Below are 18,312 nucleotides of genomic sequence, written 5' to 3'. Positions count from 1 at the left end.
CCCTCCATCCACTGACGGGATTAAAATATGTGAACAACCGGTTCTCTGTGTGGATGCCACTTTCGGAAGTCTATTCTGGGCCTGGGTAACAAACAAATTAGCTACTGGTTCTGCCAAAATGGTGCAAACTGGCTGAATCCCACCACTGCCTCCATCTCTGCTGCTGCAGGTGCACATTCCATTACAATGGGCTTCTACACTGATGCTAGCATATAAGGTGAAGAAACCTTTCAATGAAAAAGCCATATCATTTAGACACTACTTAGATGCTTAGTTGGTAAAAGAACAGAATCAACAGCTATACGCACTCAACAGGGATACCCTCATTTTCAACTGTTTGGTTATTTTGTATTGTTAATTCATAATCATAATACAAAATCTCAAGTTACATACCAACCCACTGGATCAATAGCACCATCCACTGGCATTCAGTTACTGCTTATATTTTAGAGAAATTAAAAATCCTGGTTTCATTAAATTGTTCTACTTAATATGAGTCCATCTAATCACTAAACTGAAATTAGTCCATCAGGCGTTCTTCCATACACAAGTAAAGAAAATATTTAATCATCAAACATTTCCTCTGAGTGCCAAATTGAAATGAAGTTACAATTAATTGCCAGAACACCAGAGTACTTTGTACATTGTAACACAGTCCAGAAGAAGTTTCTGTATTTTCAGTCTGAGACAAACACATATATGGAGAGCTTTGTATTACAGGAATGTGCAATAGAGTATTATACAGAGCTGAACGGATCACTGGAGACTTGGTATTTTTATTAGGAAGTAGATCACCATGTTGTGTTCACCTAAACATTTAAACATGGATACTGTTTCAAGTTTATATTGGTAACTGCTGTACTGGAGAGACATCTGGCTGTTAACAATAGCTTTGCCAAACTTATTAATACATTTAAAGAGTGAATCATCAGCCTCTAGTCATGTCATAATTAATAGACATGAATAACATTTTGCTCAGACTAGTTGTTCGAAGTACAATTGCTTTCCAGTTTAATAACTTATCTTAAACCCCACTTATCCATTTTTGTATCTACCTTTTTTTCCAGCACTGATTCCAAAATCGAGAATCTTGCCAGAGACTAATCCATAACAAAATATATTCTAGGAAATTTGTTATTCTGGACAAGATGCTATCAAAGATGTTTCGATTTGCATACTTTAGAGCTAGCAATTGCATTTTTAGAACTCACCAGTTAGGAGTAACACAGTATTTGCCCATTTCATAATTTAAATATTCTTTCACCTTGACATTTGGGTGGACAGTAAATAGAGTGCTAGAAGGGTTTTTTTTAAAATTGTAATAATATTGGTAGGAAAACTACAATACACTTGACTATTTTATGTTCTTGGCAATTCAATGCTGCTGCCATCCTTGTGCATAAGTGAGTACAAAACTGTGTGTCTTTCACCATAAAGAACCATTAATATTTCTTTCATTTTTCATTTTTAGTGCTTCTAAGCATTGATGAAAACGGAAAGTGGGGGCCTAAGAGATACCAAAGAGTGTTTTCTTCCATCCACACGGGCTGAAAATAACCACCGGTTCCAGTTTGGTCTCAAGCTAATTGTTTCCTTGGCTTAAGGAGTTCCAAGATCTTAACTTGAATGAATCCAAAAGTTGAAGAATGAGGCAGGTGATGCAGACTGAAGACAGCAAGCTCAGTGTCCAGTTGTTCCTTGTATCTGTTTGATCCAACAATCCAGTTATAGTTTTGCCAATAACTCCCACTTGTGGTGGAGAGAAATGAAAGACTGGCTGTGGGCATCTCACAGCTGCATTCCATAACACCTGTTTTCTTTTCACATTTGGTGGGCTGTGGGAAAGAAATTTCATTAAAAAGGTGATTACCTGGATGTATATACAAGTATTTTTTCTTTTCTTTTAACTGTGGAGTACTTTAGAACAGGGTTGACAATAGAATGCCTATGAATGTCTGGATATCAGAACTGTATCCCAAAATAACACTTGCAACATCTATAATTAAATAAGATATAGAAGTCATGTGAAATTGGCAAATCTCACAAAAAAGATCTCATAAATTTTCAAATGAGAACACTGAAATTTAGAAATCTTATGTAAGAGAACTATATTCTTACAAGACTGCACAAGATTTTAGTTATTTTTAATTGTTTCAATTTAAAAAGGCTCTTCCTGCCATCAGGCAAAAGCCCTTGTTGGTATATCAGGCCTTAAAATGTTGCGACTGTTGAGTTCAGATAGGTTTTTTCAAAAGCCAAGTTAAATAGGATTACCACTACATTAGGTAAATTAAATGCATCAATTTAAATTAAATATGTTAATAAAATACATTAAGTACATTAAAGCTGGGATGCCTTGGGGTGCTGTTGCTAACACCCTATGAATGACAACCCTGGCTTTGGTTGATTCCACACTGCATATTGTGCCAGCATGTGGCTTAACAGGGCCCATGACCAAATGGTTGATGTCCAACTCTGCCAGACAACACATATCATCTCTAGCACATTTATTTATTTATTTGATTTATTTGATTTATATACCGCCCTTCTCCCAAAGGACTCAGGGCGGTGTACAGGGCAATAAATACCAAAAGTGCAAAATACAAAAATTAAAACCAATTAAACAATTGTGCCCGATACAATAAATTAGTTAAAATCAATAATTAAAATCCCAAACCCATCAGACCAGGCCGGCTTGTTCGAATAAATAAGTTTTTAGATCACGTCGGAAGGAGCGAAGGTCGGGAGCCATCCGGAGCTTAACCGGTAAATGGTTCCAAAGGTCTGGCGCGCCCACAGAGAACATCCTCCCCCTGGGGGTCACCAGTCGACATTCCCTGACCGGTGGCACCCTGAGGAGGCCCTCTCTGTGGGAGCGCACTGGACGGAGGGAAGTTGATGCCGGCCGCAGGTGCTCCCTTAGGTACTCTGGACCCATGCCATGTAGGGCTTTATAGGTCATTGCATCCCACTCCTGTGCGCTGGTTACTGGTACTTAGCAATATCATACCGCATTAGAAGACAAGCTCTCATCTAGCTGTGTGGTCAAGGATGCTGAACAAGGCCATCCTGTTCATCATGACAATGCACAGTCCATCACAAGATTGAAATCCCTTTGACCAGCATGCAAAACATTTAACATCTACCCAGGAGAGAGGAATGGTCCAAGAAGGTACCTTCTTGTGACCTATTAGTAATCCCTCAATTGAGCCACCTAGTTTTAAACTGCCTCCCTCTGTCTGGATGAAATTGAACAAAATTAGGTATGATACTGGAAGAAATGCATCTGCCATGTATCAGTGGGAATGGAAAGATTGCCCTTGTAGCGATTGTGGTGCTGACATGCAAACAATTAACCATATTGTGCCAGATTGCCCATGACATGCATTCTCTGGTTTCCTAGAATAGCTGCATGAAGCAATGCCAGAGGCAAGCACCTGGATAGATGAACTGGACATCCCGTTATGAGGCTACTGCCATATCTCCATAAATGTTTTGTGTAGTTATGTGGATTATGTGTATATGTTTACTTCTTTTCTGTCATGTTCTAATCATATGCGAATAATAACTACATTAAGTATCACTTACCAACCTAATTTATGCAAATGGATTTCCGAAAGGATCATTGCAAGGAGCAGAAGACAATTGCTGTTGTTGAGCTGTAATCTGGAGAAAAGGGAAAAGAAAACTTTCATCATGATTTGAATATATTTTGCAAACTTTTTTCCAAGACAAAGGTACACGAGCACTACTATATTTTTAGAATTTTTCGACATAAAGAAGCAAAACTAAACACTACTGTTCTAGCAGCTAATGTTATAAGCATATATTTCTCAGGGGAAAATTAAGCATAATAATTACATTTTGCCAAATCTAGATGTAGATTTCTTACAAAGATGAAAGTCCAGTTTAGGCATTTCAACATTTTGAAAAACTGCAAGCCATGGAGGATTTCAAAATATTTGCCACAATACTTGGTCTCTTCAGGCCCAAAACTTTTAATGGGTCATATAGTTCAGCATCAAGGCAGTCTCTATAGTCTACCCACATCTAGCCCAGTTGAATACAGCCCAGCTGTGGATCAAAGGTAGTTTGAGAATTATACAGTACATGTATCTAAAACTATCATTTTAGGGGGAAAAACAACAACCAAGAGGTCTTTCCTAACCCATAGATATTTAGATGTCTCATTAAAAGTATCCGTAGCATTTTCCAGTATTATCAGCCTATTAGATATTAACTGTAAGTATGAGTTCTATTTTTTTCCATCCATCAATCAGCTACAGAGTTTCTCCTACAAGACTAGTTGACACAGAGAAATGTTACGTTTTATTAAGTAACTAAATCTGGCTTCAAAAATGTGCTGGACCAAATTTGATTAACCTTAAAGTCTCTTAGGCCATTGAAAGGAGATCCTCTCTCCATAAAGTGTCTCCACTGTGATTGAGAACCTTTTTTTTAAAGTACTAAGAAGAACATCCAGATAAAAGTTTTTCTACTTTACTGGGAACTCCCCATTCCTGCTCCTCACAATTAGAAGCCACAGCTTTGTTATTCAATTTAATAGCTTATAGGAGCCCACTTGCTTTCAGCTTGAAAGAAAACACTGGATCATAACTATATGTAAAATTTTTGTTTGTCTTTTCACACAACATTCTAAACCAGGCTAACATGGATTTTGTGGCTTAACATTTTATGGCAATCCAGCCATTGTCTTAATATTTGTGTGAACTGGACCACTGAGTTAAGCCATAATACAGTCTATTTATTTGAGCACAAAGTTTCTATGTTCACCTGTTGTTTTTTTCTTAGCCCACAGTTAAGTTATGTTATCAGTCACTTCATGTAAAATGGACTACAGATACTTACTAAACCTTGGGAGGGAGCAGCAAAACGATCTATCTTGAAAGGATTTTCAAAGCGGTCTTCAGCAGGCTTGGAAATAAGCAGCGCAGCATTTTGTCTCAGAACTGGCTTTGGAGGCCCTGTGTTGAACAAAGGAACACTTTTTTAAAATATCCAAATTACATTATAAAAAGTTTGCCAAGAAGTTTGTTCTATAGCAAAGAAGGAAATGTTTGGCATCAAACATGAACTTCACAGGAAGCAGCACCCAAATTGAGGATACCTCCATTAGAACAATACATAATGTCTTTCTGCAAACTTCATGTCAAGGCTAACTAAGCAACCAACACCACATACTGTACATACATGATCACCAGATTCCATGCAACCAACACAAATCAGCATTGGATTCAGGGACTTAGTTGTTTTCTTTTATTGTGAGTAGTCCAGACACGAATGAGCGTCAACACTATCTTTATTGTAAGGTTAGAACTTCTCCCCTCCCTTGTCTTTACTTAGAGAACTAGGGATGGTCTCTTCTGACATGCTTTCTCCACTCCCATTCTTTTTATGGGCTGGGATATCACTTTTCTTTTTTTTTTTTTATTGAAAAGTTTTACAATACAATTTTCCATTAAAAACCCCCATCCCCCCCGACCCTCCCCTCCCCAGCTCCCCCCTCCCTCTTCCCTCCCTTGCCTCCCCCCTTCCCCCCTCCCTCTTCCCTCCCCGTACCTCCCCCCCACCCTCCTCCCCCCCCCGGACTTCCCAGAGCTAAATACAAGGTATATATATATAAAAACAATCATAAGCAACCATATACTAACAACCATAAATTCTAAAATCCATCACCCTCTAACTTGTATAAGAACAAACAAAACTTAACATTATTAAATATATATAAAAAAGAAAATTGGAAAAGAAAAGAAAAAACACGAAAGAAGACTTATTCAAATGCTAGATAAAACTTCTTAACCCTATACTTATTCTGGATAAACTCAATCCACTTTCTCCATTCCATAATATAACGTTCTTGCGAGTGATCTTTCAAATAAGCCGATATCTTCGCCATCTCTGCCAGGTCGGAAACCTTTAAAGTCCATTCTTCTATAGTCGGCAGCTCCTCTTTCTTCCAATATTGTCCTATCAAAAGTCTTGCTGCCGTAATTAAATTCAGCATCAACTTAGAGTCCACCACTGTAGCATCAACAATTATTCCCAACAAAAAAAATTGCGGACAAAACTTTATCCTTCTTTTAAAAATCTTCTGTATATTCCACCAGATTTTAATCCAAAAGGCCTTAACCTTTTTACATGTCCACCATATGTGAAAATATGTTGCATCTTCAGCCCCGCACCTCCAACACTTAGGCTGATAATTCGGGTACATACTTGCAAGTTTTTTAGGATCTAAATGCCATCTATAAAACATCTTATAAAAATTCTCTCTTAAATTTTGAGCTTGAGTAAATTTCACATTCCTCACCCAAATCTTCTCCCACATGTCCATAGTAATAACTTCCTGGATATTTTGGGCCCATTTTATCATACAGTCCTTAACAAGCTCTGTTTCTGAATCAATCTCAATCAGTGCAAGATATATCCGTTTAATGTGTGCAGGTCCCTGATTTCTAATTTGCTTTATCAAATTTTCATCAATCGTTGCAAATCCAATTTTCTGGTCTTCTTTCCACCTGGCCCGTAGCTGAGTATATTGAAACCATGTTTGTACAACCTTCTCTTCTCGCAAGAAGCTATATGATTTCAAACACCAAACATTCCTTTCTAAACTTAAAATTTCCTTGTAGGTAGTCTCATCGTGTTTGAAACCAGCATGTATATTTTCTATTGCGTGTTTTGGAATTGCCCACAATGGTATCTTACAACTTAGCTTATGTCTATACTTCTTCCAAACTCTCAGCAATGCCTGTCTTAGAATATGCGTCCTAAACACGGTACCTACCTTCTTATCATACAACAAATATGCATGCCAGCCAAACAACAAATCATGGCCCTCAAGATTTAATAACCTCGATTGCGTCAAATTAATCCAATCACTTATTCCTACTAATGCAGCAGCTTCATAATATAATTTAAAATTAGGCAATTTAAGGCCACCTCTCTCACGAATATCCTGCATAATCTTAAGTTTAACTCGTGGCTTTTTCCCTGCCCACACAAATTTATTGATACCACGCTGCCATTCCTCCAAGTTAGAATCTTTCTTAAGAATCGGTATCATTTGAAATAAAAATAAAAATTTGGGCAGGACATTCATTTTCACTGCTGCAATCCGTCCCAACAAAGTCAATTGCAATTTTTGCCAACTCTCCAATTCTTTTTGAATTTTCCCCCACAATTTTTCGTAATTATTTTTATATAGCTTTGTATTCGAGGGCGACAAAATTACCCCCAAATATTTAACCCTTTTAACAATCTCAAATCCAGTTAATCCTTCCAAGAAGGCCTTCTGTGAAACTGTCATGTTTCTAGCCAAAATTTTAGTTTTCTGTATATTTACTTTAAATCCAGAAACCTTCCCATATTGTGTTATTATCTCTATCAGGTCCACAACAGAATTCTCTGGCTGGGTCACTGTAACAACCAGATCATCTGCAAATGCTCTCAATCTATAGTCTTGATCTCCAACTTGTATCCCCTTAATTTTTTCCGAATTCCGAATCTTGTTCAATAATATCTCTAAAGTTAATACAAATAGCAAGGGCGATAACGGACATCCTTGCCTTGTACCCTTCTCAATATTACATACTGCCGTCAAGCTATTGTTAACTATGATTCGGGCAGTTTGCTTTTGATATAATGCCCTAATCGGCTGCAAGAAATTTTCCCCAAAATCCATTTTATCTAACATTCTCAACAGAAATTGCCAATTCAATTGATCAAAAGCCTTTTCAGCATCTAAAAAGATTAGCGCTGCAGAGATCTGGTTGTGTCTTTCCAAAAACTCTAACACATCAACTATATGTCTAACATTATTTTTCATTTGCCTACCACTAATAAACCCCGTTTGATCCCCATGAATCACCTGTTGCAGAACCCTCATCAGTCTATTAGCCAAAACCTTAGCAAATATCTTATAATCTATATTTAAAAGCGAAATCGGTCTGTAATTTTTAACTTGAGTAGCATCCTGATCTTCCTTCGGAATCAATGAGATAAAAGCTGTTCTCCAAGACGGTGGCACCTTTCCCCCCCCTCTGGATTGTCTGGAACAGTTCCTTTAACGGTTTTATCATCTCAAATTGTAAGTTTTTATAAAAGGCCGCAGACAAGCCATCCGTACCGGGCGCCTTATCAACCTTCAAATCCTTAATTGCTGTAAGGATTTCTTCTTCTGTGATCAGTTGGTTAATCCCCTCTCTTTGTGCTTGCGTAAGGACCGGAATATTAGCATTCTCCAAATATTTATCAATGTCTTTTACCTCAATTTCCTCTTTGGTATATAATTTCGAATAAAAATCCACAAAAGCATCCTTAATTAGATTCTGTTGAAACACAACCCTTCCTTTATATTCAATCTTGTCTATGTTAGAGGCCCTTTGTTTCTTCCTCAGTCTATAGGCTAACCATCTGCCTGGTTTATTAGCGTTACAAAAAGTATTATGCCTAGCAAACCGCAGATTGGTTGCCACTTGGTCTGCCATTAATTTATCAAATTGTCCTCTTAACAGCCTAATAGCCTCTTTAATCTTCACGTCCCCTGGATTCAAAATCAAAACCCTTTCTTTTTCCTTTATTTCATTCTCCAGTTCTTTCCTTCTAGTTTCCATTACACGTCTACGTCTATTATTCATATATATCAACACCCCTCTCATATAGGCCTTACTAGCATCCCAAACCATATCCATCGAGGTACCCTTATTCATATTAATCTCGAAAAAATCCTTCATCCGCTGTTTACATTCTTCCACATTTCTCTGATCTCTAAACAAGTTCTCATTTAGGCGCCACGAGCGCCTATCTCTTTTCTCCTTATCAATCTCCAACCAAACTGGACTGTGGTCTGAAATAGTTCTTGCACATATCTTCACTTTTTTAGTTCTCAAAAAGAAGTCATTAGTCAACAAAATAAAATCAATCCTTGAGAAAGATTGGTGTCTGTCAGAGTAAAAAGTATAATCCTTCTCCTGCAGGTGCCTCTCACGCCAGATATCTCGCAATTCCAAATCATCCTTCAATTCAAAAAAAGTTTTAGGCAATCTGGCGTGGCTTGGAACACGCTTAAAAGCTCCAGCTTTATCCAAGTGTACATCCAGAACACCATTCCAATCTCCCATAAAAATAAAAGATTTATAATCCAACTGGGTAAGCTTTGTATGAAGTAAGCTAAAAAAATCAGCTTGTTGTTGGTTAGGTGCATATAGTCCAACTAGAAGCATCTTTTTACCTTCTAACAGCAGCTCAATCATAACATATCTTCCATGCTTATCTGCTTCAATTAAATCTGCTGTTAGAGCACTTTTAACATAAACAACTACTCCATTTTTCTTATTCTCTGCAGAGGCAACAAAATGCGTACCCAGTCTCGCGTTCAATAAATACTTTTGATCCAAAACTCTAATATGCGTTTCTTGCAAACATATAACGTCTATCTTAAATTGCTTTAAATATTGAAAAACTTTCTTCCTCTTCTGCGGTGAATTCAGTCCATTAACATTCCAAGTTAAGAATTTAGTTGCCATGAATATTCTCCAGAAGCCCATGGACCACAGCCTTGATAGGACTAACTTCTTTAGGCCGTGCTCCTCCCACAGCTTGACTGTATGTACGTTGCGAAGAAACTGAAGACTTTTGTTGATCTTGTTCTATTATTTTCTTTGCCCGTTTTAAAGCAGCATGCGTCACTCTTTGCTCTCTAGGATCATCCAAAGAAGTTGTAACTTGATCTCCTCCCGCTCCACTTTCCTCCGTTTCCTCCTCTTGTTGTTCTTCTTCTCCAGATCCTTTCCCAGCTTCCAGGAGCGTTAATGGAGTTGCTTTTAAGACATTGTTGTAAAAATCACGCGCTTGCTTCACAGTAATCAACCGGTACCTTTTACCTTCATGCATCACCATCAGCCCCTGAGGAATCTCCCATCTGAACCTTATATCTCTTTGCTTGAGCTCATGCACGAGGAATGTATAATCCTTCCTTCCCCTTAAAATCCTTGGAGGAATTTCTTTTAAAACCAAAACTTCTTGTTCAGCAATCACCACTTTAACATCATAGGCAGCTTGTATAATTTGATCTCTGATCTCTCTTTTTGCAAAATAAACCACCACATCTCTAGGCAACTTCCTCTGTCTGGCAATCCATGAATTCACCCGAAACACTTTATCCATAGCTGCTCTTATTTCAGATGCTGGCAGGTTTAATACTTCTTCAAAAGCCTCAGAGATCAGCTGCTTCAAGTCTTCTTTAGTATCCTCTTTTAAACCTCTGATTCTGACAGCAAACTGCATCTGGTAAAATTGGGCTAAACTTAAGTACTTCTCCAGTTTATCTCTTACATTTTCATTCTCTCTTACTTTGACTTCTAATATAGCATTCCTCTGATCCAAATCATCCATCTTTTCATCTAATTCTTCCACACATTCCGCCACTTTATGCACTGAAGACAAAATGTCTACCTTCATCACGCTGAGCTTCTGTTCCATCCTCTCTTCCATTCTCTCCTCCAGTTTCTCCAATTTCTCCTCCATCTGCGCAAATTTATCAGCCATTATCACTTTTCTGACCATTGCCCTGGCTATGACTCTTCCTCCTGTCTCCCAAGGTTATTTTCACAGCCTATTAAAATTACTCTGCAGCTTTCATTTTGACTTTCCTGAACTGGCTTATTATTATAAGCTTTTGAAAATTACTCTGCAGCTTTCATTTTGACTTCCCTGAACTGGCTTATTATTATAAGCTTTTGAGAAAATTCCCGATTGACTTTCCTAGTCCCTCTCTTCCCTAAACGCCACTTACTTCTACTTTTGTTTGTGAAAAATCTTCAGTGCCTTTTTTTCAGACAGATGAAAGCACTATAGCAGCTAGAGTTGCACTTTTGTAACCACGCAGTTTCATAAACAGCCAAGGACAAAAGTCCCAGACATATTAAGAATGTGACTTTCTTTAGCAAGCCAGGAATTCTAGAAGTAGCCTTAAAGAAAGGAAGGTGGTTTTGTGGATGAAGAAGAGAGACTTCTGCTGCCTCAGGAATGCAGCAATGCCTCTTTCTTACTTTAACAAATCTCCTAGTGTCAAAGTCAAAGCTGAAATCTATTTGATTATTGTTGTATCACATTTGTTGTCAACCCAAGACAGCATATATAACACCCTTCCTCACCTGTTGGCCAACAACTCTCAGAATTACAAGTAGTGACTGGGGAATTCTGAGTATTGAAGATTGGGAATACTGGTACAGAGTTCAAGGGCTCTCTATCTAGGTACTGACTACCCCAGACATACTTGAATTGATAAGTAAAGTCAGATGTATCATATGCTACCACATACCATACATTTTGCACCTGTCACTTAGCTAATATAAAAGGCTTATTCAAGGCCATTCAATAAATCTATGGTCAAGAAGAGGTCTGATATGGAATTAGAAGGTTATTCAATGAGACCAGAAGATTACAACAGCCAGATAGCTTCCAGGTTATCGTGGTCAGCCACATCTTGAGGAACCTCTATTGTGTTACCTGGTGGTTGCTGCTCTGCTCTCCTTGCGGGCACAGCAGGTGGTTTTGTCAGTTGGAAGTCTTTGAACATCTCCTTGACATCTTTTATCTCTTTATCACCCAGAGGATCCAAAGCAGTAAAGGCATCACTTTCTTTTTTTACACTGCACTCCTTCTGTGGTGCAGTTCTAGGAGGCAACTGAGGAGGAGGGCTAGTAGATGACATGGAGGACAGCATAGATGGGGGGTGAGATGCCAGAGAAGGTGGAAACATGTTGATATGGAAAGGGTTCCCACCAGTAGGAGGCTGTGCCCATGCATTGGATGGAGAAACACACACAGATTGACTCCAGAGATCAGGAGCTGGAGTCTGGCCTGGAGTTGCCAAAGATGCTGGCTGGCTCCAACCAGATGCTTGTTGAGGAGCACCAAAACCAAGGGATGGTGCAAATTTCACTGGCTGAGCGTTCAGAGCAGTTCCAGGAAACACTAGGGGTGGCTGACTGAAAGCCGTAGACTGGGGACCCCATGCTGGTGATGGGGATGCTGATGTAGGCAGACCACCTGGGGAAGAATAAAATGACTAATTTAAATAAACTCATCACTGGACAACTCAAAAAGCATTATCAATATGATTTCATAAATGTTGACTATATTCTTCCCTACAGTATGTATCTCTATTAGATTTCCTTCAGTTTTTATCCCATCTATTTGCAAGAAGGCTTTCTCAGCAGAGTTTGCTGGAATTATTAACCTGCAGTAAAATGTTTTGTAAAAATCTGGTGACTTTGTTATGTGGACTTAAAAAATCTGAAAAATTCCACGTATGAATATGCTGTATCATTTTACTTTCAGTTTGTATTCTCTCTCATTTTACTTCGAATACTTTCAAAGTCACTTTATTAAATTTGGGACTGTAGCCTCACAAATCAACACTACTTTTCCCAAGCTCTAACCTGGAAGTACAGTATATAATTGTTAGGGAGTCAAGGACCTGAACTTCTCAATGTATGTAGAGCTAGGACAAAAAACTCAATGAATTGAAAACAGTTAATAGAATAGAGGCTTCCGGTTTGCCAATGCTGCCATTATGGATGTCTGGAGGATGGCTCTCATCTTCCATGTCCAGTTTCGCAAGGCTGGGGGGTCCTAAAAGGGCTGAAGAGTTGCCCTGGAGGGGCAACCAGCAAGAAGAGGCTTTTGCAGAAATGTGGGGGAGCTGCAACCCTCCCGCTGCATTCCCTCCAAACTGGCAGACCAAAAGCCAGCCATAGCAACATGGCCGGTCACTCGTGGACTTCAACTCCCAGAATTCCTGAGCCAGCATGGCTCAGCTTGGAAACCTCTCCCTTTCCCCCCCAAGCATGGCTGTCTCAGGAATTCTGGCAGTTGAAGTCCACGAGTCATAAAAAAGCCAAGGTTGCGTTGCCTACCTCTGGTCTAGTTCTTGCAGGGTTGTATCCAATGGTGTCCTCCACTACCAGAGGCCTTTCCAAAAGCGATCATAAGGACTGATTTGCTTGACATAAATGTGGAGATTCTCAGTCATCCAACTGCTAACAACCAGATGACTTCAAGAAATATGATCTTTCCAACCAGTTTCCCCCCCCACACATACACACATCCTCTCAGAACTAATCCTTCCATTGCCCCCACCTTCCTGCCAGAACCAATAAGGCTTCTTGGATGAGAAGCAAAACACTGTCTTCTTCCTCAGGGAAAAAAGTAGGCAAGTTGCCTTTTGAAAAAGCACCTTTGAGATTTGCTTGACATACTTTCTCACTTTCTCTCTCCCCTTAAACTCCACTGAAGATGTTACCTAGCCTGGTAACGAAACGCTCAGAAACCAGCCCACAAGCTCGGAGAATGAACCTTCACTCTCATACTTTCTCACGATTAACCAATCCATTGCTTACCCTGCAAACCCCCTTTTTATGGACCGTAAACTAAGTATATGTGCACAATTCATTCAATATAGTCAGGTAATATGTAGCTAGGTTCACATCTCACAAACTTTACCAACCTAGTCCAGGTAGGGGAGCTGGTGTAGGAGGACTGGTTTTGAAGAGGTCTAGTGGGTTGGTCTGTACACCAGAAGGCTGTCCTGCAGTAGTCAGAGTGCTTGTTGCAGAATATCCAGGAGCAAAAACATCAGGACCAAACAAGTCACTGGCTGCATTCTAGAAAGAAACCAAAGGAAGCCTTCATTGGAAAGGCTGCTTTTTGCACAGAAAGTCTTACGTTATTTGAAGTTAAGTGTCTTCAGTCCTGTGTTATGCTACCAGCACCCCAATCTGCTCAGCAACATTGCGACATCCCAGCAGCAAAACCAAACTAGAAATGTAAGATGTGAGTGATCAGCTCCCAGACAAATGATTTCAATTCATATTAAATAGGGTGGCATGCTTCAGAAACATCAGATATATAGATTTAGATCTATAATACAAGCCTATTCCCTTTGATAGGGTAAAATCTTTTCTAAATATCTGAAAAAAATAACAAAAGAAGACTTTGCAATGTTTACAGTTGTGGCCTGCAGAGCAATTTCCTGTAAATGATGAGGTAACAACTGCCAAGAGCATTATATTGCAAAGTACAATTTTGTGTCATTTTGACAAGCAGTCTCTCTAATGCAGAAGCACTGGGCAGCACACAAGCTGAACAAACAGCCCCCAAAGAGTAACATCTAGAGAATGTAATTACGTTTGTATATAAACTCAGAAGCATATTTTAAATATATTCCTGAAGAAGTGAACAAGATTAGAATTAGTTAAATGGTAGCATTAATGCTACTGCACATCCAGTGCCAGAACAGTCAAACCACGTTGCAATAAAATGATAATTAATCAGTGTAAGATAGTAAGCAAAACGTTGGGACTAGGATTTGGGAAACTAAGTGAAACTATGATCCAATCAACCATAGAAACTCATTGGCCAAATCAATCTAAGCCCAACCTACCTCTCAGGGAAAATTGCAGGGAAAAATTGGTGGGTCAGCTCTTATAGCAGGGGTAGACAACCTCGGCTCTTTATGAGTCATAAAGGAGCCGAGGTTGCCTACCCCTGTCTTATAGGAAAGATGTTATCCACGTTTGATAAAGAAATAAACCTCTTATTGAAAAAATTCCTTAATTTCAGAACAGATAGACAGTCTCAAGCACAGTCTCAACTAGCAAACTGTTACACTTATGATCAGGCATGTCTAATCCATGAACAGCTAATAATGCAGCCCCACAAGATCACAAACTTTTAACATTATTATGTGATTTATATACATTAACTATATTATACACTTTATATGTGGCCCAAAACAATTCTTCATTCAGTGTGATCCAGGCAAGCCATAAGGTTGGACACCCATGCTTTAGATTAAGGCCAGTTGAAAAATACTAGGGAATTCTTGGCTTGGTATTCAGACAAATCAATCATCAGTAGACAAAAGGAGATAAACTGCATACAGTCCAAAACAAAGAATAAAAAAAAAATTCCAAGAAGGAAACAAAAAACCTAGAACACATTTTCTTCCAGCAGCTAACACTCAGATAAGCAGGGATCAACACCAGACATACCATTAAGCAGAAAATACTCTAATCAAGGAACCACCATGGAGGAAACTAATCTCCCACCAAAATTGGCAGAGGAAGATAAACAGATAGCAAACCTTATATTTACTCACACTGATGACGTTACCTAATTGGGTAATGAAATGTCTACATGCAAACAACCAAGCTCAGAGACCATCAAGAAGTCCACAGTTCAAACCAGAGCTACATATTCATACATTTTCTTCTACTGGAAATAAACCTCAGCAGCACCTTTGGCCAACTTAAGTCAGCTCATCAGTTGTCCAAGTCCACCATCTAACAGAAGCCTAAGGGTGACAGACTTGACCAATAAGACTTTTTCCTGGGAGATAAAATATGGAACTTTGTATCTCAGCTGGCTGTACGTTGCAATGTTTTGTTGTAGCATAGAATGTTTTGCTCCAGCATGATTTCAGCTTTATTTTAACTGATAAGAGTCTAGTACAATGGACAAGCTTTTTCATCACTTAGTAGTTAACGCTAAAATTTACATTTTTAAGATAGACTTTTAACTGGGAGTAAACCCTGTTAAACCCTGAATGCTGTATTAGGTTTGGCTGAGTGATCTGGCTCTAAGTCCAAATTCCAAAGCATAATCAGTGCCTCACATTCATTAGAATGGAAAAACGAACTAACTTCAGTCTGCCAATCAGCCAATCAATCAACATATGTTTCTAAATAAATAAAGTTTGGGTAGGTTTGCACACAGAGCTGTGCCTTCCTCAAAGATCAATTATACTTAATTTCAGATAGGCACATGCAGAGGGTATAAGCAAGTATCCAGATTCAGGGAAGGTCATTCTGCATCTCCTCTTTCCTATTTTAGTTTACTGTAGATTCACATGAAACTAACAATGTTTAAAATCGCTTGCAAACAGGTTTTTGTTTTAATTTTGGTGTTATTGTCTCTTACCCCTGCTTTCAATTGGGCAGAGAAAAATCAGGCATGAGGCAAAACAGTTTCGATTTTGCAGATTGAAACTTTTTGTAGAGCCTCACTTATGCTCCTTGCATCTCTGATCCATATGCCTGTGTCTGCATGTGCTGCTTTTGCCTCACAGAACGGCACAAATCAGTCTAAAGCAGCCTGAATTGATGGTATTCAACCAAATATCATGCATACTCCTAAGTTTAATCACCTGCCCTCCCCATAACGGCCTTCTATGAAAAAAAAAATGAAAATACTACATTCAAAAATCTTTCAATCCAAGCTTATTGTTGAGGTGGGTCTCCTTAGCACTGGATGGCTGGAGTCCATCCTTCTTACAGCACTAATTCAGGAGGGCTACCCTGTCCTGGTTTCAGTTTATATGAGAAAACCAAGGTTTTTTAGGTATTTCCTTGACCTCACTTCCAGACCTTTGGGGTCTACTATACAAGGTTGAACCTCCCATACCAGATCTGGCTACCTGAACTAAAGAAAGGAAACACTGTGCTTCTTCCAAAGCAATATGCTTAATGCATGCATTACTAGTTCAAGTGTCTTACTTACCCCAAGATACAAATATATGGCAGCATTAGGAGAAAGAAAGCAAAGTTAGAAAAGAATGACTCTACAGAGAAAATGTTAAGTTCATAGTGGTTGCAGCATTTATAGAGTGAAGGCAATCAGCTTTTTTTTTTTTGCCAGCAAAGCTTTCAGGAAGAGAGGCAGAGAATTTCCTTCACCTAATCCAAGTAGAAAACATGCATGTTACCATTTTGCACATGCCCCAACGTTCACCTGAACAGTCCTTCTTCCTCTTCCTGGCTTTGTACTTTGTGGAGGTGGGCTAATCGTGATGGAATCTTGTGGCATTGTCTGGTGGCTGCTATCAGAGTCTAGCCGTAACCCATTCTGCACAGGCGTTCCTTTGGGAGAGATTTCTGCAAAGACACTCAAGGGGGATTTGGCCACGAAACCATTCTGTTCTCTCTCCGGGACCCCGTCAGTTGTCTTCACCGCTAAATGTGCTGATTTACGTTCGAGCAGCCATTGGCTGGCTGGCATTTCCTGCTTGCTAGTCCGGTTGGAAATCTGATCAAACTCTTTCCCAAAGTAGTCTATGTCCCCGTTCACACCACTGTTCTCCATCTTCTGACCGGAAGATTTTAAAGAAGAATCAAGGGAAGGGGGTGCCAATTGGTCAGCTTGCGTGAAAGGATCGTCACGGAAAGGGTCAGGACTGGGGGTAGGAAAGAAGCTGAGGTTTGCAGAAAAAGCGTTTTCAGGCAAGAAAGGTGGTTGTAGCTTTGGCAATGGCAGGGAAGGCGTGATGTCGTTCAAGAAAAGGTCCTCCCCTTTGAGAGAAGTTGGAGGAGCCTCAATCTCAGAGTTTAAATCCACTAACAGGATCTCTTTTTCCTCCTCCTCCTATTAGGTTTGGGAAAGAAGACAGATTAGCATGTGCAAGTAGTCTCATGAGCTCTTGATTAAAAAAATGATAAGCAAGCAGATTTGAAATGGATTTTTTTTTGAAAATGTGCATGTTATGTCAGAAAGGCATTTTGCTGCTCTTCGTTTTCTTTTTAACTATCATCCCACTGTGAAGTTATTCAGCCAGATGTTCAATCTGAGTTGAGATTTATAATGGATAATACATACACCAAACCAATCAGGATGGGAACATGCATACATAAGCATCTATTCTTCTGTTTTATTTATGGATTGATCACATTTATATAGCCATCCATCTTGCAAAACGTGTCTTTGGACAGCACACAACATTTCATTAAAATCATAAATATATAAAAACAGTCATGATATCAACCATTTTGGTAATTCTTTAACCAACAGTTTTTTTGTTTTTTTCTATGACTTAAGCATTGAATAAATGTCAGAGTAGGCATCATTTATAATTACCACGAACTAGAATCAAAATAACAATTAGCTAGGCTTTAAATTCTCCTTCATTCTAACAAGAAACGATGACTCTTCCAAATACAGACTGTAGCCTGAACCACAAAACAGCCACAGTTTATAACAAGGAGACATGAGTTTAGATTGCTGAGTGCATTTTCACATTCATCAACTGGATTGGCTTCATGCACTGTGAAAACATTTCTACTGGAGACCACGATTATCTATACCTGATTATGACAGAGTGGTAGGAGGAGGATGCTATGCAGGTTTTTACTGAAACAGCCCTGAATATACATTGTTGGATGCCAGTCTCATGATGACTTGCTCATAGCAGTGTTTGATCAAGAGCTTTCCAAATCTAGCTAATTATCACAC

The 18,312-nt window shown here is 39.0% G+C and overlaps 1 protein-coding gene across 3 annotated transcripts in view; it reads right to left on the bottom strand.

The window, feature by feature from the left end:
• Positions 1-463: 463 nt before the first annotated feature.
• Positions 464-18,312, bottom strand: part of DAB2 (DAB adaptor protein 2) — a 50,461-nt gene continuing 32,612 nt past the window's right edge. Inside the window, exons 10-15 of one of the 3 annotated variants that reach the window (XM_083356807.1) lie at positions 16,819-17,448; positions 13,535-13,691; positions 11,533-12,075; positions 4,870-4,985; positions 3,589-3,666; positions 464-1,835 (exon numbers count right to left, since the gene is read on the bottom strand). In XM_083356807.1, the coding sequence (XP_083212933.1) occupies positions 3,598-3,666; positions 4,870-4,985; positions 11,533-12,075; positions 13,535-13,691; positions 16,819-17,448 (1,515 nt within the window). In that variant the 3' untranslated portion in view covers positions 464-1,835; positions 3,589-3,597. The remainder of the gene's footprint in view (positions 1,836-3,588; positions 3,667-4,869; positions 4,986-11,532; positions 12,076-13,534; positions 13,692-16,818; positions 17,449-18,312) is intronic. The other 2 variants (XM_083356808.1, XM_083356809.1) reach the window with 2 other exon arrangements.

This window comes from Vipera ursinii (assembly GCF_947247035.1).
Source record: "Vipera ursinii genome assembly, chromosome: 2".
NCBI classification, from domain to species: Eukaryota; Metazoa; Chordata; class Lepidosauria; order Squamata; family Viperidae; genus Vipera; species Vipera ursinii.
This window is presented reverse-complemented; position numbering and strand designations above follow the sequence as displayed.